The 17811-nt window shown below is 36.6% G+C and overlaps 1 protein-coding gene across 1 annotated transcript in view; it reads left to right on the top strand.

Moving 5' to 3' along the window:
* Window positions 1–17811, top strand: part of tent4b (terminal nucleotidyltransferase 4B) — a 60315-nt gene that overhangs the window by 30687 nt on the left and 11817 nt on the right. The window contains exons 5-9 of the mRNA XM_072279600.1: window positions 3414–3521; window positions 12425–12553; window positions 14581–14794; window positions 17468–17594; window positions 17690–17793. Coding sequence (XP_072135701.1) covers window positions 3414–3521; window positions 12425–12553; window positions 14581–14794; window positions 17468–17594; window positions 17690–17793 — 682 coding nt within the window. The remainder of the gene's footprint in view (window positions 1–3413; window positions 3522–12424; window positions 12554–14580; window positions 14795–17467; window positions 17595–17689; window positions 17794–17811) is intronic.

The following is a 17811-nucleotide window of genomic DNA, read 5'->3' as shown; positions in this document are numbered from 1 at the left end:
CTTGCACCAGGTGGGGTTAAAAAGGAAATGGTAGTAGATGCTGATAGGAGGGACCTGTAAGGGAGTCAGCATTGCTGAACGAGTCATGATTGTAAATCTTTAGACTCCTGTCACTAAAAGAAAAATTCTAATGGGACACCAGTGATTGTGTGCATTTGAACACTTCATCAGAACGTGGAGTCTACATTAATTGTGTGTCAGGTTTTGTTGTATCACACTTCAATTTCGCAATCTCTGTTGGAGCATATGGCCTTTCCAGATCACGGTAACTGGACCATTCAAGCCTCTATCATGCTGCTTTGGTAGACATTTCAGAGGCTCCCATGTAGATAATGGACACAATCTGTTTAACCATGGAATACTGATGCTCCAGATGGTAGAGGCTCTGCCAGGTACCACTCATTTCGTGCATTCCATTCTTTCTGAAGCACCAGGGGAATGCTGACAGTGCTACAGAGCAGGTGAGTATGTTTCTTTCAGGCTACAGCACATCAGCTCACTCAGTTCCACTCAACCAGTACTTTCATAGTGCTTCAGAAGAGTTAGACTACGATTAGGAACTGCAGTCTGTAGCCTTTGAAAGCTAGAGTTCTTTGTCCACAAGCAGTTTGAGGAATTGACATCATCAGTAACAACAGCTCGACTGCAGGCCCACCAGAGGAGTATCTATTGGAAATAGAAAGTATGACATTCTTCTTTCTGTGAAGTTGACACTTCATTAATGTTTTGAAGCATTACTTTTTGACAGATTGGTCAGTTGCGTGTTTATCAGAAGGCTTGAGTATCAGCAGATAATTGAAACAAGGTGTGAAAGATTGTAATGTATCCTGCAGGTTACAAAGACTGCTAAATACAGAAGGTGTTGGTTTCAGTGTTTGGGGCAGGGAGCTGAACAGTTCACCTGAACCATTTAATTTATCCAGTGCATGAATGGCTGCAAGGTCTCCCAACTTTTCTGCTTTTCCTTTGTCTCCTTCTAACTGATTTGTTGCTGCTGTGCTTTTCCCAATTGCCATTTTCACTGGAAATCAGCCATATACAGAACGCAACAAACCACTATACTATAGAAAACTATCAAAGGACCATTTTGTAAAGAACTCCTCAGGTATTGTGGAATTGCAAAAGAATATCACAGGTATTAATTCGTCATTCTTGTTCTCAAATGTTTCAAGTATCTCTGACCGGTGAGAAAGGCAGGGGAAGTGTTTGATTTCTATAAAATGTATGTATCATTAGAACTGCCTTGCATGGACATGCATGATCTTTTTATTGTAATCTGATTTGTGTTGCATATTAATTGAGTGAATAGTTGTTATTGAATATTCCTGATTGTTTCTGAGGATCCCTGTTAGCAAATGAATATGATCAATTACACTCTGTACTCAAGGAAACCCCACCATTGCTGTGAATTTGAAGGCAGTTTCATTTTGGCTGTTGACATCATTCATCTGAAAATAGAAGTACAGATTTACTTTGGTAAATACGTCATTGCCCAACTCTCATGGTCTTGCATTAGTGCTATACAGCGCCTTGTAAATGTATTCTGCCCTCAAACCTTTGTTCACATAAGTGAATATTACAACCAGGGATTTTGATCAATTTATCTGAGAATTTTTATTTGTGAATCACACACTCCTTTTTTCCCACAGAAAAGCCCAAAAACAGGGAAAATTATAAAGCATGTAAAATAAAAAATGCGAAAACTGAAATGTTAGCAGTTCAAAAGTATTTATCCCCCTTTGCTCAGTACTTAGTTGAACCACCTCTTGCAGCTGTTACAGCAAATAGTCTTTTTGATAAGTCTCTATTAGCTTTGAACAATGTGTTGGAGCAAGATTTGGCCACTTCTCCTTGCAAAATTGCTCAAGCTGTGTCAGGTTAGTTGGGGAGTGGCTGTGGACAGCAGTCTTGAGGTCTTCCCTGAGATGTTCGATCGGATTAAGGTTAGGACTCTGTCCGGGCAACTCAAGGATATCAATTTTCTTCATCTGAAGCCACTCCATGATTGCTGTGTTGGTGTGCTTTGGGTTGTTGTCCTGCTGAAAGAGGAACTTCCTTCCCAGTCTAAACTTTCTGGCAGAGGCAAGCAGGTTTTTATCTGGGATCTCTCTGTATTTAGCAGCATTCCAATTTCCCATCAGTCCTCACCAGATTTCCAGTCCCTGCTGCTGAAAAGCATCCCCAGAGCACAGTAGGGATGGTGTTACCTGGTTGATGCACGGTATTAGATTTACACCACATAGGCCACTTAAAGCACGTTTTTGCCTGTAAAGACTTTGCAAAGCATCACTTAGAAGATACTGTAAAGAAGTGGAAGATGGGCTTGTGGTCAGATGAGACTAAAGTGGAAATTTTTAGCCTCAACACTAAGTGATATGTGAACAAAGGCACTGTATACAAGGCACTGTATATATTATTTGTAATAACATCCTGCGGTGATGAAATTAGGGCAGATGGCCAAAAGGTCCCTCCCTTGTTGCTGCTGAGGTCAGCAGTAATCTTATTTGGATTCAAAGCCACTTTGTTTTATGTTCCTCAAACGTATTTAAAAATGTGGCTGTTCCTATAGTCACTGTTGGACAAATCACATCTTGCATAAAGGTACTGCATTATATACTGTCTTGGAGACTTGCCTGCTGCCATTCCTTGGATGATTGAGATTCAGCTTCTCCTCTTTATCCTTCTGTCCTTCCTAAGCAACAGTAGCACCTACAATAAAATGTCACTGCTTATTAATAGCAGGTATACAAAATAATTAATCATATAAAATAATATACAAAATTTTAAAAAGTTGCAAACTCCAGCCAGCTTATAGAAACTAATTATACAAGTCCATAGCTTTAGCTGAAAAAGCAACCCTGCTAGATTTTACCTCAATTTTTACCTAGATTTTTCTATATTGTGTGATCCTCATTTCATGGGATCTTGTTTTATATGTCATTCATGAATTCCTTCTTGCTTCTTGTGAAATACATGACTTTTTCTGAAGTGGTGATTGTTAAATTGGCACTGTCGTGCAAGATTAACAGCAATGTATCAGTAGGTACACTGCTAATTTTACCCCATGCAGGCCCTATTCCAAACTTGATTAGCTACAATATTCTAACTAAAGCTAGTAAGTAAGCATTAATGAGTAATTTGGACCACTCAAGTGTTGGCTGGAATTTGTGGAGTGGCTGATGTCTAAAATTTGGATATCCTTACCTTGAATGTTGACTAATTTGGGGATGGAGAGTGATTATGCATTTTTTGATTACAAATTTGTGATGTGCTCTGTATTTTAATTTAAGTAAGCAGCATGTCAATCTTACAGGACCTTTGGAAAGAAACAAATTATGTTCTTCAGAAACGTAATCCACTATTTTAAAGATTTGTTGAGTAAACAAATTTGTAACTTTTGGTGTAACTTGTAGGTGCCTATTATTAAACTCATGGATTCTTACACTGAAGTAAAAGTAGACATCAGCTTCAATGTACAAAATGGAGTGAAAGCTGCTCAGCTTATCCGTGAATTTATCAAGGTATGAAAACCTACATTTTACTTGCTATAGATTTATAAACAAACCATAGGGCACAACAGTAGATTCCTCCAGTGTTTGAAACTATCATAATCTCTTGTACTAAAACTAGGGGAGGTGAGCCCTCAGTTTGTTAATCTCTCACATTAAAGCATTAATTCCTCAATTTGTCATTTCAGTTTATATCTGTCCCCACCAGCTGATTGAATCAAATCATTTATTGCTTCTTCCAATAAGAAAAAGGCAGTAAACAATTTTAAAGCAGTTTTGTATTAATTTAAATTGAGTGTCATTATTTGTCTTCAGACTTGCATTGAAAGTATTGGCTTGAATTTTCTCTTCCCTATTTACATCATGCACAGCTTTCATCAGGCTTTCTTTGGGCTTGTCAGAAGTTTCCACTAACCTGATGTATTTTATTGTGATGTTCTTGTTAGGGGATTTGTGCATTTCATTTGGAAAAATGTTAGTTATGTTCCTCAACTAATTAGATCAAATATCCCCAGAAAATTGCAGGAGGGTTTGTTGTAGAAAATTGAAATGTCTATTTATTCACAAAATGTGCAAGAAGCAAAATGTGGGTGGGTTTAGAGAACAAACAGAAGGAAAAAAAATTTGGAAGAATAGCCAATGTTTTAATACATAAAGTTCCAGGACTATACAACTCTTTTTTTCGAGAATACAGTTCAATAAATATTACTTATTACACCTTTTTAAACCTGTCACAATAAAGGGTTGCATGCTTTGACAGAAGGCAAAAGTAAAGAAAAGGAATGCAGATCCTGAATCTTGGTGGTGAGCTGCCTTCAGCACATATTGGCTGCTTACTGTAAAAGTACTAGGTCCGAAACATCGACTGTACTCTTTCCCATAGATGCTGCCTGGCCTGCTGAGTTGCTGCAGCATTTTGTGTGTCTTGGATTTCCAGCTTCTGTAGATTTGCTCTTGTAAGACATAAATAAGGGTTATACAAAATGACATCTGTACTATTGAAATTAAAATTAATTTCTAAATTTAATCTGAATTATGAAAGCATCTATCAAGTAAAGTTAGAGGTCAGGTTAGATTTCAAAAAAATGCTTGACAAACCATATTGAATTCTCTGAAAGAAGAAACAAAAGTAGACAAGAACTGTAGTAAATCTATTGGAGTTTGAAAAGGGCTTTGGTTACTGAATCGCAAACGAGAAAATTTGCAGATGTTGGAAATCCAAGCAACACACACAAAATGCTGGAGGAACTCAGCAGCCCAGGCAGCATCCATGGAAAAGAGTACAGTCAGGCTGAGACTCTTCAGCAGGGCTAGAGAAAAAAAAGATGAGTAGAGTTAAAAGGTCTGGGGAGGGAGAAACACAAGATGATAGGTGAAACCAGGAGGGAGGGAGAGGTGAAGTGAAGTAAAGAGCTGGGAATTTGATTGGTTAAAGAGATACAGGGCTGGAGAAGGGGGAATCTGCTGGAGGACAGAAGGCAATGGAAGAAAGAAAAGGTGGGAGGAATACCAGAGTGAGACGATAGGCAGAGAAAGAGATGAGGTGAGAGAGGGAAAAGGAGATGGTACTGGAATCATGATAAAGGTGCGTCATGACCCTGGGGATGGATAACAAACTATGTATAATTTGTACATAGATTGTTATTCATGTTGCTACTTCCCCAGACTCGTAACACGTCGTAATTATTCAGCCTTTATAATTATTTCCTTTACTCAGTCAAAAGGTGGGAAATGTTTTCATAGAAGTTGTTTTCATAGTGTTGAAGACATTGCTTTCTAGTACTTGCATAAATGATTGGTAGTTGGGATTATAACTATATTGGATTTGGTGAATGATTCCAAATTGAGGGTTTCACAATATTGAGAAAGAACAGGGGAATTGCAAAATGGGTTTATAATTGAAAGCAGTTTCAACATGGGTAAAATATGAATGATCTAATTCATTTGGAGTAATTAGAGGCTGCATATTTATTGGAAAGAATCTAAATGAAGTACACTAAAGGAAGAATGCAGTCTAGAGATATATCTACAAATCTCTGCGTATGCAGGGCTCTTAGCATTGTCTATGATCCCTCCCATCCATCCAACACTCTCTTTGACCCCCTACCATTTATGGAGAGGTACTGTAACATTAGGACAAAAATGTTTAAGATGGGAAAGAGCTTCTTTCCCCAGGTTGTAAGACTACTGAAATTACTGCCATCACCCAGGGCTCATGAATGAAGTTTAATTTGTATATGCACCTTATTATTTGTTAATTTATTTGTGGTAATAATACTTGGTGTTATGACAATAAATTGAACTTGAAATCATGAAACATATCCTAACTAATTGAATTTATAGAGGGGTTCATTGCTGAAAGGAAGGAATTGGAAAAATGCTGGTTATTGTTAAAAGTGGAATTTTTAGTTTATCTTGAAATTTTGTGTGCAAACTATTCTCTATTTTAAGTTAGGATAAAATGCACTACAAACAGTGAATAAAAAAAGTTTATAATACCAGAACTGAGAAATTGCTGGTGCTGCAACTTTTATTTCCATATTAATTCTGACTTGTATATTAATCCTGCCTGTAGATCCTTCTTTCTCAGAAGGGTGACTCAAATGGATATCTTCAACATTTTTTTAAATCTTTTTATTGAATAAGTATACAAAGGGTAAACCGTAAAGGCACTAATACACTGTTAGAAATTACAGGAGATATTAATACAGAAGAAAAAATTGATACAAACAGTGCAATTTAAACATAAAATAATATGGTAAAATAATAGTATACTAATTTTTATATATATATCAATAGAGAAAAGGAAAAAAAAAACCCAAAAAAACCCCCCCAAAAAAAACCCACTGTGCAACTAAACTAAAAGCAAAGCAAAGCAATGGGCTAACTTGGAAGCAGGTAGAGTTAAAGAACTTAAAATCACGTCCTCAAACCCGACCTCCATTAAAAACAGTTAAAAAAAAAAGGCAAGAAGGGAATATAAATATGGAACAAAAGAGAAAAAAAATTACATTAAATGAAAATATTGAATAAAAGATCTCCAGGTCTGTTCAAATTTAAGTGAGGAATCATAAAGATTACTTCTAATTTTCTCCAAATTTAAACATAATATCATCTGGAAAAACCAAAAAAAGGTAGTTGGAGCATTAGGCTCTTTCCAATGTTGTAAGATACATCTTTTCGCCATTAAAGTAAGAAATGCAATCATTCTACGGGCTGAAGGGGAAAGATTACTGGAAATTTTAGGTAATCCAAAGATAGCAGTAATAGGATGAGGAGAGATATCTATATTCAATACCTTTGAGATAATATTAAAAATGTCTCTCCAAAAAGTTTCCAGATTAGGACAAGACCAAAACATATGAATTAAAGAGGCTATCTGCCCCGGACATCTATCACAAAAAGGATTAATATGAGAATAGAAACGAGCTAATTTATCTTTGGACATATGTGCTCTATGAACAACTTTAAATTGAATTAGGGAATGTTTAGCACAGATAGAGGAAGTATTGACTAATTGTAAAATCTGCCCCCAGTCATCCACGGAAATAATAGAACCCAATTCTTGTTCCCAATCTGACCTAATCTTATCAAATGGAGCTTTCCTAAGTTTCATAATAATATTATAAATAATAGCCATTACACCTTTCTGACATGGATTAAGGTTAATTATAGTATCTAAAATATATGTAGGAGGTAGCGTCGGAAAGGAAGGGAGTATAGTACTTAGGAAATTTCTAACTTGGAGATATCTAAAAAAATGTATTCTTGGTAAATTATATTTATTAGATAATTGTTCAAAAGACATAAGGGAACCATCTAAAAATAAATCCAAAAACCGTGAAATACCCTTAGTCTTCCAAATTTGAAATGCACGATCCGTGAAAGAGGGAGGAAAAAATGTTACCTAAAATAGGGATCGCTAGCCCAAATTGGTTGAGATCAAAAAATTTTCTGAATTGAAACCAAATACGCAAGGTATATTTAACTATCGGGTTAGAGACCAGTTTGAGGTGTTTCAAATCAAAAGGAAGAGAGGAACCTAAAATAGAGCCAAGTGCATAGCCCTGAGCAGATTGTAATTCCAATACTACCCATTTAGGAATGGATAGTGTATCTTGGTTAAGTAACCAAAATTTCATATGTCGAATATTAATTGCCCAATAATAGAATCTAAAGTTAGGTAATGCTAGACCTCCATCTCTCTTGGCTTTCTGTAAATGTATTTTACCCAATCTCGGGTTTTTATTTTGCCAAATAAATGAAGACATTTTAGAGTCAACTTTATCAAAAAAAGATTTTGGAACAAAAATCGGTAATGCCTGAAATATATATAAAAATTTTGGCAGAATAAGCATCTTAACTGCATTAATACGACTAATCAAAGTTAAATATAATGGAAACCATTTAGATGAAAGTTGAGTAATATGATCAATTAAGGGTAAAAAATTAGTCTTAAATAAATCTTTGTATTTACAAGTAATTTTAATCCCAAGATATGAGAAATAATTATTAATCAATTTAAACGGAAGGTTATGATACAAGGGAAGTTGTTTATTAATCGGAAAAAGTTCACTCTTACTAAGGTTTAATTTATAACCTGAAAAAAGACTAAATTGTGCTAATAAATCTAAAGCAGCAGGGATAGATTTTTGAGGATTAGAAATATATAAAAGTAAGTCATCAGCATAGAGTGATATTTTATGGGACTTTAAGCCCCGAGTTATCCCAATAATATTTGGAGATTCTCGAATGGCAATTGCAAGAGGTTCTAATGCAATATCAAATAATAAAGGACTAAGAGGACAACCTTGTCGAGTACCTCAAAAAAGAGGGAAAAAAGGTGAGCTTAAAGAGTTAGTCCGGACCGAGGCCATAGGAAAATGATATAACAGTTTAATCCAGGATATAAATTTCGAGCTAAAATTAAACATTTCAAGCACCTTAAATAAGTAAGGCCATTCTACTCTATCAAAAACTTTTTCAGCATCTAAAGAGATAACACACTCAGGAACATTTTGTGAGGGGGTATAAACAATATTTAACAGTGTGCGAATGTAATAGAAAGAGTAACGACCTATAATAAAACCCATTTGGTCTTCCGAAATAATAAAAGGGAGTACTTTTTCTAATCTGTTTGCTAATAATTTAGAAAAAAATTTAGAATCAACATTTAATAAAGATATTGGTCTATAAGATGCACATTGAGCAGGATCTTTATCCTTCTTTAATATTAGAGAGATTGACGCTCTATAAAAGGATTCGGGAAGTTTACCAAGTTTTAATGAAGCCTCCAAAACCCTACAGAACCAAGGGATTAATGAAGGTGCAAAAAACTTATAAAATTCCACGGTAAACCCATCAGGGCCAGGAGCTTTCTCCAGGTTCATAGAGGAAATAACATTCTTAATCTCATCAGTAGTAATGGGAGTATCTAGCATAGAAGACATATCCTGTGAAATCTCAGGGAAATCTAGGTTATCTAAAATGTCATTCATATATTTAGAGTCTTGTAAAGACTCATTGATATAAGGAAGAATAAAAATCAAAGAAGGTTTGATTGATCTTCGCATGATCAAATATCAGTCGATCATTTTGATTATAAATCTGATTAATTTGAGATTTAGTATAATTAGACTTCAGTTGGTTAGCCAACAGTTTACCAACTTTATCACTGTGTACATAAAATTCACTTCTTGTTTTCTTTAATTGGTTTACAATCGAGGACGAAAGTAATAAGCTGTGCTCCATTTGAAGTTCAGTTCTTTGTTTATACAGCTCCTCAGAGGGAGCTGTAACATATTTCTTATCAATTTCCTTAATTTTGTCCACAATTACCAACTCCTGCTTCAACTTCTTCCTCAAAGCAGCAGAATATGAGATAATCTGACCACGAATATAAGCTTTAAAAGTATCCCAAAGAATGTTCACAGAAATATCCTCTGTGTAGTTGATTGTAAAAAAGAAATCAATCTGTTCATTCATAAAGTTAACAAAATCCGAGTCCTGAAGCAGCAACGAATTAAAACGCCATTGTCTATTATTTTGTGTATTGACCTGAATTTTAATAGAAAGCTTAAGTGGAGCATGATCCGAAATGGTTATAGAGTCATAATCACATTTAATCACTGAAGAGATAAGCCGAGAGTCAATAAAAAAAATAATCAATTCTTGAATAGGAATGGTGAACATGTGAAAAAAAAGAAAAATCTTTTTCCTGAGGATGCAAAAAATGCCAAATGTCTGTCGACCCAGAATCAGAGAGGAATGAGTTAATCAAAGTTGCAGATTTATTGGGTAAGGTCCGTAGAGGAGCCGAACGGTCCAAAACTGGAGATAAGCAAGTATTAAGATCTCCGCCCCAGCTCAATGAAAACTTATTCAAATTCGGGAACCGATTAAATAATGATTTATAAAATTCTGGACAGTCCATATTGGGAGCATAAACGTTAACCAAAACTACTTTTTTATTGAATAGTAGACCACTAACCAGTAGAAATCTACCATTCGGATCAGAGATAATAGCATCTTGTACAAAAGTAACTGAGGAGTCTATAAAAATAGAGACGCCTCGAATCTTAGCATTAGAATTTGAATGAAACTGTTGTTCCTTCCAGAATTTAAAAAAACGTAGTCTGTCCCCCCTCCGCACATGGGTCTCTTGTAAAAATAGAACATGTGCTTTAAGTCTCCGGAATACTTTAAAAACTTTTTTCCTTTTAATAGGATGATTAAGACTGTTAGTATTCCAGGAGACAAAATTAATAATAGACTCCATAAACCCTAAAGTCAACCCGCAAAAAAGAGGATTGACGATAGGTTCGACCCACGAACCGGGAAAGGGAACAGAACGAACCAGAGATAACGGGTAGGAGAACGCAACCAATGCTTCAGTAATGTAAATAGCCCAAGAAGAAAAAAGCTAAAACATGAAGCCCCTCCCACCACCCCCACCCCATGACCCCAAGGCTAAATCTAAAGCAGACCCGCCAGAAAGAAGCAAGCACTAGAACTGTCCCCATGACTTCAGATAGATGCTCACTAAAAAAAGTGTAAATATAAAAAAAGATCGGCTAGTTATAAAACAGTAAAAGAATAAAAAAAGTAGAACAGTTAAGACAAACATGATATAAAACAGAGAAAAAGCCAGAAAATATAAAGAAAACTGTAACAGACCATAGACCCTATGATAACCAAAAAAAAAAAGAAACGAAATTATTAATATAAACTAGTTAGGAAAACCTACAGAAAAAAGTACATTTAAGGACTACGAAATTTAAGGCCTCAAAGGAAATACACGAAATGATGCTGAGGGAATAACCACCCAGAATCCCCAAGGAAAAAGAAAGGAATGACGCAGTTAGAAGGAAAGTTTGGCAACCATATTAATTAATCAAAAATAAAGTTTTCTGCCCATATAAAGCAACCAAAAATTAAACCCGTCAGATTCACAACCTCCGATCAAACGGAGATAATTAAAAATTACGATTAAGATGTTGAAGGTGAAAATTGATCCAGATAACTCTGGGCATCCGATGGAGATTCAAAAAAACGAAGGGCTCCGTCAGGCGTACGAATCCTTAAACGCGCAGGGTAAAGCAGCGCTGGTTTTAAATCCATTTTGTAGAGTTCCGACATCACAGATCTGTAACGAACCCGTTGATCCCGAATCTGTTTGCTGAAGTCCTCCATGAATCGGAACTGAAGATCCAAAAAAATCAATATAACCTTTAGATCGAGCAAATCGAAGCAGTTTCTCCTTGTCTTGAAAGTAATGAAAACGTAAAATGACATGTCAAGGTTTATCTGACTTAGACGAATATGATGGAACTCTGTGAGCCCGATCCAATAACGGTGGTTGGTCAGGAAATACGGTAGGAAATGCGTCTTTTAAAAGTTGAGAAAAAAAACTTTATAGGGTTGTCAGATTCAGCAGCTTCACGAACACCAATAATTCGAATATTCTGCCGTCGCATTCTGGATTCTAAGTCAGAGTTTTTAAAAGTCAGAAAGTCCAGTTCTTTCTTCATTGAAGTAATTTCTTCAATTTTCTCCATCTTGAGTTCATTTTGTTGCGTGGATTTTTGAAGATTAGATATAGCCGACTGATGTTCCGTGATAGATGTTTGCATTTTATCGACTGAATCCGCAATTTTCTGGAAATTAATTGAAATTTCCGCACGAATCAGCTCCGTTATAGAGGTTGAAATTTCCCTTTGAATTAGATCTGATATAGCTTTCAGAGTCAACGGTGGTTCAGTTGGAGGAAGATCGGTACCTTTCGGTCTAACCGGAGGTTTGCCGTCTTTCCCATTTTTTCCGTTCTTGGACATAGCAGACCTTAAAAGCATCCGAATATCAAAAAGCCCAATTTGTTTCAGATTATTGTAAAAGTCGATGCCTTAATGGTTAGTTAAATATAGCTGATCATAAGAAAAAAAACTCAGGTAATGGAGCGAGTCAAGAGCACGACTTCACTCCATGAGCTCTATCGGAAGTCTCTCAACATGTTTTTACTTGATTAGCAATATCTAAAAAATGTATTAGAAGTTTGGGGACAATCAAGTTTGGTTTTTTAATGCAAGATGACTAAATCCAACAGTAAGTTTGAGAGAAACCGTTTACCGTAAGAGTGCTGAGAATGAGAAACATGCCACCAAAATACGACATCAAATTAAATAAATAGTTATAAGGCAAAATTAAATGAGCACTGGAAGAATGGAAAAGAAAATTATAATAGATTCTTTTGGAGCAAAACTTTGACTTTGACCATTTCATCAGAAGGCTGGACAATGTTTCTTTCTGTATTCTTTGTTTTATTTCAGATTTCTTAAAGTACTCTGTAAAGGGTGATCATCATTTTGATCAGATGAAATTTTCCAGTTGATTCGAATAAACCTCTGATTTATTTGTAGAAGTTTCCAGTGCTGCCATATCTCGTTCTGGTGCTGAAGCAATTCTTGCTACAGAGAGATCTAAATGAAGTGTTCACAGGCGGGATTGGTTCCTACAGTCTGTTCCTAATGGCTGTTAGTTTTCTACAGGTAAAAAAACTCTGCACTTTTGCTTACTGTCACTTTTGATTTGCTGTATATCTTTTCATTTGTTTTCTTAACTTTCAACTTCTCTAAATGCCTTTTCCTTCTCTGCATTCCCATTTCTTCAAGTGATATGTCATTATTAGGATACTCCATATTAAATGCTAATGTTACCCGGCATGTATGTTATTCTTCTTCTGCTGAACATGGTTTAAAAAGGGTTCAAGAAGGAAATAATGTTTGAGTAATCTTGCTGGATATGAGATTGTTAAATCACAGATAAGGGAGCATCTACAGATGGTGGCTGTATGGAAGTTTTGAATCATTTGTTTAGGCAGTATGTAAGTTGTATTGTTTTCGTGCCTGGATACTTGGATCGATTTGTTCTCAAGCTTTTAATTCCAAATTAAAAGCTATTTCCTTTTTTGGATTGCTAGTGGATAACCTTGAATATTCCTTGCATTGAGTTCCATTTAACAGCATCTTGCCCACTCATTTAATTTGTCATTATCCAGTTGTTGCAGCTTAAAATATCCATCAATGTAGCTTGTTGTGCTTTTTAATTTAGTATTTTCTGTTGAACTCTATATCGCTGTCTATTCATTTGTTTAATTTGGTGTTCCCTTAAGAACTGCACCTGTCACGTTCTGCCAGTTACAAAATGAATCACTCGAACAAATACTAACCAGTGTTTTAAGAGTATGCGTCTTCATTAATTATGGTCCCATTTTCTCTTTGACATTCTTGGACGTCCGTATAGACAGCATCTGTGGATTGTCTCTTCTAAAATTTAGGACCTCCAAACATTCTTTTCCAACTCTTACTTTTTTTAAACCTTTATTTTTACTGAGTCCCTCAACCTGATTTATTTATTACATTCTCTTGTATCACAAGTATTTTGTCCTTTTCCTCAACTATTCATAAAAATTCAGTTTTATTCAATTTGACAGTAGAGGAGGCCAGGGACATACATGTCAGAATGGGAAGTCAAATTCAAATGGGTAGCGATTGAAGATGGTCTCCTCTACGGTCAAGATGAGCCCAAATTCAGATTAGGGGAGCAAGAAAATTGATCTTTCTAACTTCTGGCAATTACTCCTCTTGCCCACTTTTGTCTTTTTCCATTTCCCATGCTGGTTATCATCTTGCCTCCTTTGTTCTCCTCACCTGCTCAGCACCTTCCTCTGTTTCCTTTCCTCTCCACTCGTATCAGATTCCTTATTCACCCCTTTACTTCTTCCACATATTCCCTTCCAGCTTCTTGCCTCTTCCTCTCCCTGTCACTCAGTCTCATTTAATTACCTGGCAGCTTGTACTCCTCCCTTCACCCATCTTTTTCTGGTTTTTGCCCCATTTTCTAGTCCTGATGAAGGGTGTCAGCTCAAAATGTTGACTGTTTATTCCCCTTCATAGATACTGCCTGACTTGCTGAGTTCCTCCAGTATCTAGTGTGTGTTGCTCAAGATTTCCAGCATCTACAGAATCTTTTGTGTTGAATGTAATCCTATTTTGCCTGCATTTTCTCAAGGGTGATAATATGTTCACGTGATAACAATATAGCAGTTGTGCATAATGCTAGAACTCCAAAGTTCAATTCCACTGATGCCGCAATATCATTCATTTACTACAAATGATCAAGGATAAATGTCTTATCTGAATAAAGTTTAGCCTGAGTGTCAATGAGTAGGTACATTATTTTATCAGTCATAAAAGCACTGAATAATAATCTGCTGGCCTTGTCTTTATGCTTCACTTCAATGCAGAGATTGTATTGTGCATAACTACTCATATTTGGACTATGATTTGTTCTTCCTCATTTAAGATCCCAGATGAGATGCTTTTATTTAACATGTTTTGCAGAGTTCAATAAGTCCTATCCTACTTTAAGTCTTTCCATTCAATAAATCTTGGTATTCTTGTGCAACTTGTAGTTAAATCTGTAGCTCACGTTCTTAGAATTAGTAACTGAAAGAAGACTCTGGTTACAAAATTTAATCTATCTAAATTAATCCATATTGTTTCCTTGCTTGTAGTTGCATTCTCGAGATGATGTCTACAGCTGTGATGCTAATCTTGGAGTGCTCCTAATTGAATTTTTTGAACTCTATGGAAGGCATTTTAATTACCTGAAGACTGGTATACGGATAAATGATGGTGGTTCCTATGTTGCTAAAGATGAAGTGCAAAAGAATATGACTGATGGATACAGGCCATCAATGTTGTATATTGAGGATCCACTTCAGCAAGGTACACTCAATTCTTGTTTTTATTGTTTAAGAACTAAAACTTGCTGCTTATTAGCTTCATGTATTTTGCAGCAACGCACTTGAAGGTTATCCAATCCTTATCAATAATTACATGCAGATGATTACCAAGTAATGGTAATGGATTTGTAGCCCTTTGAATGTTAATGAAGCAAAAATCATGCGGACACAAGTCTGCAGGTATTGCAATCTGGAGTAAAAAAATGAACTGCTAAGAGGGACTGGGCATGCCAGGCAAGATCACTGGAGGAAAATTGATAGTCTATGTTCTGGTTGAGAACCTTCATCTGGACTGAGAGGTGTAGTGTGCAGGCAGACCTGTTGGTTGGAATCACGGCATTTGTTCTCAGGTAGCACACTTTGATTGGTATTTCCTTCAATCATGAAATTTAAGGATTGTCCACAGTTGTACGCCATACATTGATGTTGCTCCTTGAACATCTTAAGAGTTTTGGTGCAGTGAAAATGGTATCTATTGTGCCATTACTTTTGTGGAATGCATGCTGTGATTTGGGGAACAGCTCACCAAGTCATGGCAGATGATTTGGGAAGACCCTTGCAATTATTTTCTTTGTGGCAGTGGGCAGCGGAGTTCTGTATTTATTGCAGTCAAGTTTGTTTCATCAATTCCGAGAAATGACGTGGAAGTAGGCCCACTGAATCTGTGCCAAAGGTCAGATACCCATTCTTTTTGTGAAATGATGCTATAATTAAAGCATCTTTTGAGAACATCTGGCATGCCCACCTCTTTCTAGATGTTGGAGATGAGGCTGCTCGTCACCAAGTTTTTGAACGTTAGGTATGTCATCTTCTCCAAAGGCCTTGTTGTTTTCTAGTTGACAATTGCAGTAATGCAGATAGTGATAACCAAATTCACCATCTACCTCTATAGTCTTTATCCAACAGAGAAAGAACATGCCAAGATCAGAACCTCTTCCTTAAGTCAACTAAGTAAGTAATCTATGCCATTTAGAGGCATTGACTGCTGGCAGCATGTTCCTCAAAGCTCTGGAGAGTTACTGCACTGAACTGACTCCAAAGGGCACACAACATCACTCACACACCTGATCCAGGTGACCCTTGAAACAAATGCTCCCAAGTTCCTACAGGAGGACCAAAACAAGATTCAAAGATGTTTTTAAAAATATGTAATTTCTTTATATCCTGATTAACTCGAGGAATTAGAATCAGGTTTAATATTTGTTGTCTTTGCAGCAACAGTACAATGCAATACATAACAAAAAAGCGAATTACAGTAATGTACACTATAATGCGAATTACAGTGTACGATCGCCTGCACATGAAAGTAGTGAGGTAGTGTTCATGGGTTCAATGTCCATTTAGAAATTGGGTGGCAGAGGGGAAGAAGCTGTTCCTGAATCATTGAGTGTGTGCCTTCAGGCTCTATGCTTCCTGCCTGATGGTATCAATGACAACAAGGCATGACCTGGGTGATAGATGTCCTTAATGATGCATGCCACCTTTTTGAGGCATTACTCTTTGAAGATGTCCTGGACTCTATGGAGACTATTGCCCATGATGTAGCTAACTAAGTTTACAACTCTCTGCAGCTTATTTCAATCCTGTGCAGTAGCCTCTCCTCTCTTCTTCCCTCTCTCCCCACCCCCCAATACCAAATGGTGATGCAGCCAGTTAGAATGCTGTCCATGGTCTATTTGTAGAAATTTGCAAATGTCTTTGGTGACATATCAAAGCTCTTCAAATGATAGCCACTGTTGTGCCTTCTTCGTAGCTGCATTGATATGTTGGGTCCAGGATAGATCTTCAGAGATATTGACACTCGGGAACTTGAAATTGCTCACTGTATCCACTTCTAAATCCCTCAGTGATGACTAGTGTGTGTGTACCCTGGTCTTGCCTTTTCTGATGTCGGCAGTCAGTACTTTGGTCTTACTGACACTGAGTGCAAGGTTGTTGCTGCGACGCCACTCAACTAGCTGATCTATCTTGCTCTTGTTCGGCGTCTTATCACCATCTGAAATTCTGCCTGTCATCAGCAGATTTATAGATGGCATTAGAGCTGTGCCTAGCCACACAATCTCAGTGTAGAGAGAATCCCTGGCCTGTGACCACATAATAGGGAGGGGCCACTGAGTACTTCAAATCTTTTCCTCACAGAAAGCCAGTAGAAAAAGGCAGAAAGAGCACACCATTCTACTCAGAAGCCTCCCTAGTCAGGAATTTCCTATAACATTAGTAGCAAAATCTGCAAAGTCAACACTGGTCTGTTGAACCATCACAGCACCCATAGAACTAAGGTGGAAAGACATCATCCTTGATATTGGAAGAGTGCTGAAAAGGTTGTGTTATCCAATATAATCATGCAGCTTGTGGCTGCCCCCAGCATACCTCCAAATGTGTTGATTGGTAACACCAATTACATCTTTCACTGTATGTTTCAATGTACATGTGACAAATAAATGAGTAAGGCTCCCTTCTTACTTAGCCTTATATTGTCAGTATAATTTCTATTCCATTCTTCATTTGTTTATCTAGCTTCACACAAATTTTATTTTGCTTCACCTCAATTCTTACGTGGTAGCAAGCAACCTGTATCTTGGTGAAAGGAAGTTGTCTGTATTTTGAAATTATGCATGTGTACAATGTGTAATGTTTTTTTTCTTTCTTTCTAAAGGAAATGATGTTGGTAGGAGTTCATATGGTGCCATGCAGGTAAAGCAAGCCTTTGATTATGCCTATGTTGTTCTCAGTCACGCTGTGTCTCCAATTGCAAAGTTTTATCCAAACAAAGAATGTGAGAGGTAAGAGGCTATTGTTATGCAATTTAATGTCAATTGTAAGATATAACAATTCATCTTGACTTGATTATCTATTAAATACAAATATATTTTATCAGTATATTGGGTCGAATAATCCGAGTAACTCAAGAAGTTGCTGACTACAGGACCTGGATACAGGAGCACTGGGGATCACAAAACAGCGATGATGTTTCATTTAATGGTAGGTGTGTTCCTGAGC

The sequence above is a fragment of the Mobula birostris genome, chromosome 15 (assembly GCF_030028105.1).
Source record: "Mobula birostris isolate sMobBir1 chromosome 15, sMobBir1.hap1, whole genome shotgun sequence".
Taxonomy (NCBI): Eukaryota; Metazoa; Chordata; class Chondrichthyes; order Myliobatiformes; family Myliobatidae; genus Mobula; species Mobula birostris.
The sequence above is the reverse complement of the archived record's forward strand: the minus strand, read 5'-3'. Positions and strand labels throughout refer to the sequence as shown.